Here is a 10,507-nt window from a genome sequence, read left to right as displayed (position 1 = left end):
GCAAGGCAGCAGATTGTAATGTTTATTTTTCTTTCTCCGTCTCTTCTCATCAGGCAGGCGCTTTCGGTGAGCTTCGCAGAAATCCACCCTCGCTCGTGGAAGGAATTCTTGCCAAGGACGGCCTAGAAAGGACAGGGAGATGTAGCCGTTCTCCGTAAGCTAGACACGCGCGTGTGTTCGACCGGTTTGTGGAAGTCGCAGCGATGGAAACGATCAAAAGCCTTCTGCTGCAAACGTCATCCGGAGCCGGGCCAACGATTGGCGGCGGACCGGATTATGCGGACACACCGCTCGGTATAACAATGAAGGATCCGTTCGGCGGATGTCCTGCCCTCGGCGATGTCGGCCCCATCCTGTCCCCGGTGTCGACGGCCGTTGGGAACGGTCCCCCGGGAGACGATCGTCGGATGGAGCCACCGAAACCGCAGCGCACGACGACGACGACGCCGAAGGCGACGGGAAGTGATGATTTTATCCATCCGAAACTTTCGAAACTAAAGCAACCACCGGTAATTGTGGGGGTGGCCGTGAAGCGGAGCCTGCGGAAGCCACCGGAAGTAATAAAGGTGGGGAACGGCGGTGGCAGCCCCCCGCCGCCGAACTCCAGCACGCTGGAGCGCTGGCATAAGGACATTTTCGAGACACCGGCGGCTCCGGTGCGGCCTCCACTGCAGTATGATGACGATGGCGATGATGTGATAACGACGGAGGTGTCGACGGCACTAGGGAATGGGGACGATGGTGCGTGGCACGGTCTCGGGGTGGAAGATCAAGCATTAACTCCAGGAGGTGACCATCAGAATGGGCACGATTTGATCGATTTGATCGATTTCAGCAGCGACCTGGAACAGGAACTCCCGGAGGGGGACGATGACCGGAAGTGTACGGAGAGTGCCGTACTGGTGGAGGTACTGCCGGTGGAGGTGAAGAAGAAGCGGGTGACATTTCTGCTGGATCCATTCCGGCACGACGATACGACCGACGGTGGCGAATCGGATGTCACCGAGGAGGAACTCCAGCGCGAGGGCGAACGGCGGGACGAAGCTGCGAGCGAGGATGTCTCGGGAGACGAAGACATCGATACCGGGGGCCGGGGGCGGCGGCAGAGAGATGAAAGTGATCCGCCCGGCGGTGCAAGATGGTGGAAAGTTGAACCGCAGCCCCGTCCCACCCGCTGCCAGCTTCGTAATGAAATATCAACAGAGACTAGGCAAACAGATGACATTGTTTTGCGTGGCGCCGAGGCGGGCGCGGGTGGTAGCGGCGGTCACGTTGATAGTGAGGCTGCACGCTGGAGCCCGCAACGGATACTCGCCGAGGAGGAGGACGCGGTGGGCATCGGAAACCGGTGGCAGGAAACGGAAACGGTCCAGCGCGCATGCTCCTCTCCGTTACACGTCGGCGAGAGCGACAGTCTCCGGAGCCATCGTCGTCATCAGCGTCATCATCATCATCATCAGCAGCAGCAGCATCAGGCCCCCAGCTCCTCGCGGCCAACGGGCAACGGGTCGCATTCCGATGGAGTGTCGTGTGCGAGCGAAATCGACGAAACTCACGTCGACGAGCGTGGTGTGGATGTTTGTTTACCGAACGCATGCGCCGGAACCGAATCGATCAACGGCTCCGAACAACGGCGACGGTATCGCCACCAACACCAGCAGGGCGCCAAAGGACAGCAGCCAACCGTCGACGCCGTTGGCAGTGGTAGTGAGTCGGAGTGCTCCACGGAGGAGCTTTCGGCATCGATCGATGGACGGCAGCAGCACCAGCACGGTGGTATCGCTGGTAGTGACATTGAGGGTTGTTGCATCGACGGACGTGATTTGAACCGACGAGTGGACGAGTGGCAGAGACGCAGCGGGGTCGCCCTGAGTACAGCGGGAGGCACCGAGGTACTCGACGAACGGCCGAAGCTCGACGAACGGCGAGCAGAGTGTACTTCCATCGAGCGCAGTGGTGGTAGTCTGCAACGAGGATTAGAGTGCGCCAGTACCAGGACTACCAGTATCGCGCTCGGTCCCAGTCCCATCGAGGAGAACGAGCCAGAGGAGCAGCAACGTTGGCCCGAGGGTGGCCAGTGGGAAGTGACACAGCATCGACGGCACGCTCCAAAGACAGCCGTTGTAGCTCGCACGGCACAAACTTGCCCCACGGAGTGTGAAGAAAAGTCCACCCAAGTTCCGTCGCCATCGAAGGCGAATCTACAGCAGCATCAGACATCACGGTCCACGGGAGTTGGAGTGGGTGGTGCTGGTGCTTTGTCCTCGGACAGTGAGAGTGAAAACTACTATGGCACCTGCTCGCCACCGACGGTAGTACGGCCGGAGTGTGCTGGAGAGCATCGCAGGTGTCGGTGTCACCGTCGGGAGGATTGTTCCGCCTCATCCGGCGGTGCTGGATCGTCGTCCGTGCTGGTCGAGGTAACACTCAGTGCCCATATCTGTGTGCACCACCAGCAAGGTGGCCAGGAGGAGTCGCGAGACCCAGAATCTCCGTCGCCCTTCGCTGGTTACGACGGTGGCCTAACGAAAGTCTGCCATTGTGAGAACCTCGACGGGGTTCCTCGTGTGCTTAGAGACTGTGCGACCAACACACACGACCAGGCGGAGGGTCCACCTCACTCCGCAGCCTCCGAAGGTGGTCATCCGGAAGCACCCCGTCGCAATCCGTCGAGTGCGGACAGTGGCATACTCATCATCGACGACGATGACGTCGACGGTTGCGAGGAACAACAGGACCAGGAAGACAACGACCAGCCAACGTGCCAGCAATCCTCCGACGGCAGTGTGCGTGCGGAAGTCGCTTCGGAAAAGCTTCGGAGCATTGTGAAAGGTCCTGTCGAGGAGCGTCGGGATCGGAACACGCAAACGTACATTGGGAACTTTATTGACAGTGGAAAACGTAGCCCCGTGCTCGCTGCTAGTGGTGTTGAGGGTGACGTTGGTGGTAGTGTCGCATCGCAGCATCCCCTCACCGCGGAGGGTGCTGGTGTCGAGTGTTTTGAGGCCAGTCAGCGCCTGAAGCGGCTGGAGGAACGCTTCCGTGGTCTTGCCTACACGAAAAAGCTCTTCCGGAGTCCGGAGGACTCGAGCCGTGCACGTGCCGAGGAGCGGGAGGAGTCGCGCTACGCACGGGGCACTCCCGGGGGCTCCCTGCCCTCGTTGCTCGTGTGCGCAGGCCATCCGCCGTCGGTGGACTATGCCAACACCAACACCTTTGCGCCGGACTCCCCAACAAGCGGCCGTCGTGCTGGTGGTCGTGCTGGCAGCGATGCGAACGTGACGCTCTCACCAACACAGTCCACGCACCGACCGAGAGGACTCCAACCGTCAGCGTCGACGCCGTCGCTGTTGGATGGATTATCATCATCGGCGGCATCAGTGCAATCATCATCAACGGGATTGGTAGCAGCAGCAGCAGCAGCATCCGAAGCGAATCGCGAACGAAAGCCTCCCAGGAGTATCCAGCAGTGCGGTGGCGGTGGTAGTAATCGACTTCTGCCATCGAGGAAAACATCTTCGCTCAGTTGTTTACAGCAGGATGCGACACGGCACGAGGACGAAACCGAGTGCCATCTGCTGAGTGCTAGTGCCAGTGCTGGAGTGACAAACGCTGACAGCGCGGAAAACAATCGCTCCAGCGTCTCGTGCTCTGGTTCCAAGCGACGTTCCATATCTTCCTGGACTAGACCGATCTTGCCACCGCTTTCCTCGTCCCTGCTCTCGCTGTCCGCGTCCTCGCTGCTCTCCCTCTCCTGTATCGATCTCGAGCGCCAAGGACGGCAACGTGCGGCCAGTCAACGTCCTCCATCAAACGAACGACCAGCGGTAGAGCCTGACGAGTTCGGGCGGAAGGAACTTCCTCAGGATACCAACAACAACGTACATCACACTCGTGCGGAGGAACTCCGGCTCTCCAAAGCAGTCTCCCTGCCTTCGTTACTGTCTCAGGAGTACGACGGACGGGCAGAGGAAGGGCATTTTCCATTAGGTCGGTGTGAACTTGATACTCGAAGAGATGTTGATTCTAGTGTACGACGTGTTGTCGAGGTAGAAGTTGTCCGGGGTGAAAGTGATCGTGTTAAGAGTGATTCGCCGGAGAGTGATCGTGGTCCACCGTTGCTTGGGTTCGCACCCATTGGACCGCTGCGACTTCAGCGACATCCGCGTGCGGTTGAGGAGTTGCGCCAGAACACCGACACACCGGAAAGTAGTGGCGCTGAGTCGGAGGAAATTTGTAAAATCTTCCCAGGAGGTCGCGCCCGTGTGAGTGATCCGTTGGAGATCGTTGAGACGGTGGTAGTGGTTGGTGGATCCACCGAGGACGAAGAAGAGGAGGAGGACGACGACGACGACGTCGACGAAGAGGAAGTGTTATCCTCCGACGTTGGGTGCGCCGAGGAGAGTGAAGTGATTTGTGTCGATCGTTTGGCCGACGACCGCGAAGAAGAGGAGGAGGAGTTTGTGCGGCTCGAGAAGTTGTTGGCAGCCGATCCGCACACAAACTGCGAGTTCGATACGCGCCATCTGCAGGACTACGAGCCTGAAGTCTACCGGATCAAGTACTGCTACGATGAGCTCGAGGAGGAGCTAGAAGAGCAGCAGGAGCAGCTGGTTGCGGCCGGTGGTGAACTAGTGGTGGTACTCCCTGTATCGGGTCCTCCACCCGTCCTTCTTCCACCGCCGCCGCCGCCACCGCCTCCACCTCCTCCGCCGAAGGCAGGCAGGTTATTTTCCAGTGCGGGAAGTGTGTTCCGGACCGTCGCGGAGTTGCACCGTGTGCCGGAGTGTAGTGAGCAGCGGGTCGGTGCGGGGGATCTAGAGATCGCTCCGCCCACGTGCGGGGGTTTAGTGTTGGTCGGTTCCGCGGCGCCCGAAAGAGGCGCCCCCGGGAAGGTGGTGCTAGTGGCCAGCAGTGGTGGTGTGCAGTGTGGTGTTGGTGGTGGTGTTGGTGGTGTACAGGGCCGCGGCGCCGTGAGTGCAGTGCGTGAAGACGGTGACATACCGCCCCCTCCACCGCCCCCCAAGGCACGGGCCGGGTCGGCGTCGGTAGGCGGCGGGTGCGGCTGTGTGCTCGAGGCGATCCCGCTCTATCGCAGCGAGGCGGACGCCTTAGTGGCGGGAGGCGGCAGCACGATGCGGGAGACGGCCACCGGTACCCTGCGGGGGCTGCTGAAGAAGCCGAACCGGCCACCGCCGGTGCGCAAGAACCGGGTGGTGTTCGACGAGACGCGCAACGAGTTCTTCGAGGCGGACTACATCATCCTGATACGGGAGGACTGCCCGTACGACGAGGAGGACGAGGAACCATGCACCTGCGGTGAACACGAGCTCGTTCGAATATGTTGTGACGAAGGCTGCAACTGTGGCTACACGGACGATGGGCGCACGCCACCGGTAAGTTCCAGCGTCAATGTCAAAGAGTCCTCAATCCACATGATCCAGATGGTAATGAAGCTCGACTATCTTTATTTCAATGATTACCTCATAGCGCAATGACTTATGTTTTTGAGATATCTCGTGAAACATATCGTGGTCTGTGTTCTTGAGCAAAACATTCTTAAGAATTACGTTCTGTTTTATTCCCAATCCTATTAGATTCAATCCTATAATCAAACAGCTATCTTGCCGCTGGGTCCGCGACAGCCGAGCGGTAGCGCCGGTTAGAAAATCGGACCATGAGCGCCGGGGCTTAAGTAGCTAGTTTTGGAGAGTGCTCCCACTAGAGGACATTGTGCTAACTGAATAAAAGTAATCTAAAAGAAACATCCACCCAAGAAACCTAAGCTAACGATGGATCATCTGTGGTCCGAAATACCTCAAACTTGACGAAATACATGGATGTTTTCTGCACGACAGTTTATAGGCATAGAGGAGGACATTTTGCTGTTTAGAAACGTACGAAAAAGAAACCATATAGAATGGTTTAATGAATTCAGGATCTTCAATTTGATTGACGATAACAAGTCTTATGTTGGAAACATGCTTTGTGTTCCTGTTCTTTGTTGCGAAAGATAGCAAGTAAACATCCACCAAACATGGCCCTAGAGCAGTCTTCAAATATTGAATCTCAAAAGCGGGACCAATTAGAATAAACATCCTGTAGCATCCTTTCACTCGCGACGCACTGTACACGCTTCTGCACTTCTGCAGGCAACCGTTGGGCGTTGTTTTCCGACGTTCAACATGCAACCGATGAAAATGGAACCATGCCTGATGCACACCCAGTACAGCGCCACCTGTTAGTCCTTCACCGTTCGCCATTGTGTTTCCTTTTTGGGGGAGCGGGGAGCTAGCGCGAAAAGTTCGGGTTGGTGCGAGGTGACCTTGCTGCTCGTGACCTCGTTTCCGTTCGTGGAATTCACAGCTCCTTCCTCGCTTCAGTGACCGAGGGCGGGGATGATGGCGGGTGGTCAGGTTTGGTACGAACGTTAAAATGCACAAAAACTATTTCTCACTGTTCGTCCATTTGATCCGGGTTAAATCGCGCTGATGCCGACACAAGACGGAGCTCTATTTTCTTCCACGGTCCTGAGGAAGGATGTAAATAAAAAAAAAACGGGTCAGGGCGAGGAAAACGAGAGCACACGCAGTGGAGTAAAGGCCGCCTGCGCGGCAGCACCCAGCCCACGAACACAGGCGCACTCGTAGGGCACCGAAGGGAACGTTACGGGTTGCGGGCTGGAACGGCTCGAATTTTCTTCGGTTTGTTTTCGCCCCAACGCCTCGGCAATTGGTTCGCTCGAGAGTCGTTGTGGTGTTTTGTCTGACGAAGACGTTCCCGTTCGCCATTGTGTGACGTTGAAGATACTGATGCGATGAGCTTCTTTCATTACCCGCCCGCTCTATTCATTTCGCAATCTGAATTATCATCGTTCAACGGCGCCGGAACGATAAAGATGTTCGGTAGCAAACAGGAGCGAACACATGGTTCCCTGCGAATGGTGATGTCCTAGCACTCGAGGAACTAACAATTACGTCCCAACGCCGCAAGGCCCGCCGGGGAAGGTATTCTCGTGTTCGATCGACAAAGCTATCGTCGAGTGGCTTTCTCCCATTCGAGGCGTAACGTATTTGATGATTACTCTCCTGGCGTCAACCGACGACCGACGCCAAGGACACGTTCTGATGAGAACGTTGTTTGTATGTTTTCCACCCGAACGGAATAGAAACGGTTGTACGAAATGGTTCTTCAAGCGGGATGCCAAGTTGCCTAAAGGGACGGATTCACTGTCACAAAGGAACGAGTTGGCTAAGGTCAGCACGGTGTCGATGCCATGAAGGGATTTTTTTTTTTTGTTATTGTCGGATGACGTGACACCTTCATTGAATGTTGCAAGTTTGTTGTTTCAATTTCCCAAGAGACACAGTGCCGAGTGTCGAGCTGTGAGATTAAGTTGTCAGAAGCTTCGTATCAGGATGGAACTTTTTTCATCTACCGAACCCGAGTCACTTGGACTTGTTTTCGTTACATCTGGATCTTTCTAGTTCATTATGGATGAACGAAAGATGAAAGATGAAGAAAGGCATAAATAAGGAAGAAACAAATCTTCGATTTCTTGGTGAATGTTCTTTTACACAAAATTCATAAATTAGTACCAAGTAAGTAGGGAAACTGTTTTCATACACCCTATCAAAATATTTTGTGTACATTGCAGATCTTCATGAACCCTAAAACTTTAGAAGTATAAGACATTGAAAGGTACCAGAGGTGGAGCAAAAACCAAAAAAACTATCATTTTCACGATGTCATAAAAACATGCGAGCAGATAAAGTATTTGCTGTGTCATTGCGGGCATACAATGTGTTTCAAAGGAATTAACGACAATATCTTTGGGGTGTTGTTGAAATTAATTTACAGCTGACATAAAGTTGGTATGAGATAATTTTCCCATTGTGGGTTTTAGTTGGGCTGAGGAACCGAAATGTCTGCGTCCTGTGTCCGCCGGCGCTGTAATGCCCGGCGAACCGTTACTCTGAATTATATTGACCCGAGTCCGGGAGACCTAAACACACCACCAACGCACGCAGGATCGGTCCGTCTGTCCGAGCAACACTGGAAAGCTTTCCCGTGCTCCAGCCATTGACGATTTATGTTTACCGTACGCCCAAATCCAATAAATCAACTTCTTCGACATTCGTGCTCCTTGGTCATTCATGCGTGTGTGTGTGTGCGTGTGTGGGTGCGAGTGTTAATGTAGCCAGTGGCTACCATTTGCATGCTACCGTAGCGTTTGAGAGGAAGAAAGGTTGGCGGAGGACGCGATGACGGTGACGGTATTCTATTTCGGACGCTTGTCTTAAGAGCGCCAATCATGAAGCCTTGGTTCGTTCGTCGGGCTATAACGGTCCGTTTCTATGGCCGTCGGGCGTGGGTTTGAAGTAGCGTAGGTTGCGTGTGTGTGTATGTGTCATCTTCGGACGGCCGGCCATTTATCGGAGGCCCACAACCTCGGACGGCATTGAAAGGAACACCATTCAATTTGCTGGCCGCTCAAATGAACACGTACTCCGAGGGCTAATGCAACCGTCTCCCGGACTGTCGCAATGTCACCGAAATAAATCTAATTATCTCAACGACCTCTAGACCTCGCACGCGGCCCCTTCTCCCCTCCGCCCTGCCCCTAGAACGACCTCCACAGGACAGGTTCATCCTGATTAAGGACGTAGATTTGTGCTGACATTCTTGCGCAGCAGTGCACGGGCCGCCTTTTTCGTCTCCAACTCTTGGCCGAACCTCCACCCTCGCCCCCACCCCCTGGGGTCGCTTATGTTGTGCGGTGGTGCAGACTTTAGCGTAGGCACTTTTCTTTCCGTTCTGCTTTCGTGCGAATTCGAAATGGGACATGTTTATTGAATTCGGTCGGCCCGATACTAAAGGCTGCGGAAATGGCACTGACAGAGTGTGGGCACACACACACACACAAACACACACGCGGTCGTAAAAGAACACTCACACACTCACACATACGCGTGGCATAAACATGCCACCCACCGAAGGCTGGAAACCACAACCCAACCAGACACGATGGAGCCGCCTGGTGCTTCACGGCCAACTTCTAGATTGCCTTCGACCCGGGGCTACTCACTGCCCCCTTTCGACCCCCACCCACCGAGAGCCCGTTTATTGCAATCGACTTTCCCACGACTTTCGCGCACCACTTTTTCCCATCTGCACGAGAACGATGTGCCGAACTTGTCATTCGGATGGGCTTTGTCCTTTGCTAGAGTGCGCCTCGTGGGAATACACGCTGGAGGGGGCGGGAGGAGGGGAGAACACACTAAACGGAACACATCACAGAGCTGCACACGAAAATTGCAAACACACACACAGACACGCACACACAGTTGAATATGTTCCGCCCTGCTGTCGCGTGGTTGGGAAAACTCGATGAAATCGGCTTTCGACGGGGCGTCGCTTTTCCTCCCGCCGTAGTTTCTTTTCGCATTCCATTTTCCTTGCCTTGGCTGTCCCTGCGGGCAGTACCCGCAGTTTCCTTTGGGAGTGTACGGGCCCGGTTGCCCTGTTTACGGTTCGCAACACTCATACCCGCCCCGCAGCGTTCTCGATACGATTCTCGATACGGTTGGCTTTTTTCCTTGTTTTTGTTTTTTGTTTTTTGGCCGAAGAAAACTTGCGGATCCATAGAATCGGCAGCGCCCTCGACATAATGGCTGGTCGCTTCGTCAGCATAAATTGTCGTGTCGGAACATTCGCGATGCGAGGCCAATCCGATGAGCGCCTTAGCGCCAGGAATTCCCGCCCAGGATGCGGCCGGATGGAACGGATTGTTGTTTCGTGCTGTCGTACAGCACTTTTATGTTTTTTCTTCCGCCTTCTCCTGCTTCCATGGCTCTCTGCAACTGTCTCGGCCAGTGGCGGGGTTGGTGAACAAATTTATCCCGCCCTACGAACGGCATAAAAATTGCTTATTTCAGCTTCCCCATCCACTCTGAACTCGGGCTCATCGGTGCTGCAACATAATCCAGTCGAACACAAGGTGGAAAGGGAAATCAATATGCCGTTTCCTATCATATGTTCCGCGCATCCTTGGACCTTCGGCTGGTGTTCCTGGATTTTCCTTTCCCTGGATTTTTTTCCTGTTCCGAACCGATCGCGTGCGGTTTCCAGGAATCATTTTCTCGGCTCGGTGTCGATCGAATTGTTGGGTAGGGTTTTTGATCCGGCACCAAAAAAGTATGGAACCGGGACCAAATTCCATCCAAAATGGTTCGGAGAATAGTTTTTCGTGTTGCCGTTCCACTACGTTCAGCGGTTCACTGCCCTCGTGGAAAATGCAATGTCACTTGGGACCGGGGCAGAAAAAAGAAACAGAAAAAAACAGAAGGATAACGAAAGAGTTGGCAAAGGTACAAAATTGTGTTTACGTACACAAAGGGGTTGTGTGTGTGTGTGTGTATGTGTCCGTTTTTTTTTTGGAGTGTGTCTGGTAAGGTAGCCGATTTTCCAATGCACTTTCCCCAACTTTTTTTGTCACACACACACG

At 54.7% G+C, this 10,507-nt stretch overlaps 1 protein-coding gene across 1 annotated transcript in view; it reads left to right on the top strand.

The window, feature by feature from the left end:
* The first annotated feature begins 203 nt into the window (after positions 1-203).
* LOC131284279 (uncharacterized) overlaps positions 204-10,507 on the top strand; it is a 53,877-nt gene continuing 43,573 nt past the window's right edge. The window contains exons 1-2 of the mRNA XM_058313133.1: positions 204-3,952; positions 4,031-5,396. Of these exons, the coding sequence (XP_058169116.1) occupies positions 204-3,952; positions 4,031-5,396 (5,115 nt within the window). The remainder of the gene's footprint in view (positions 3,953-4,030; positions 5,397-10,507) is intronic.

This window comes from Anopheles ziemanni, chromosome 3 (genome assembly GCF_943734765.1).
Source record: "Anopheles ziemanni chromosome 3, idAnoZiCoDA_A2_x.2, whole genome shotgun sequence".
Lineage (NCBI taxonomy): Eukaryota > Metazoa > Arthropoda > Insecta > Diptera > Culicidae > Anopheles > Anopheles ziemanni.
Note: the sequence above shows the minus strand (reverse complement) of the source record. Positions and strands in the feature narration are given on the sequence as shown.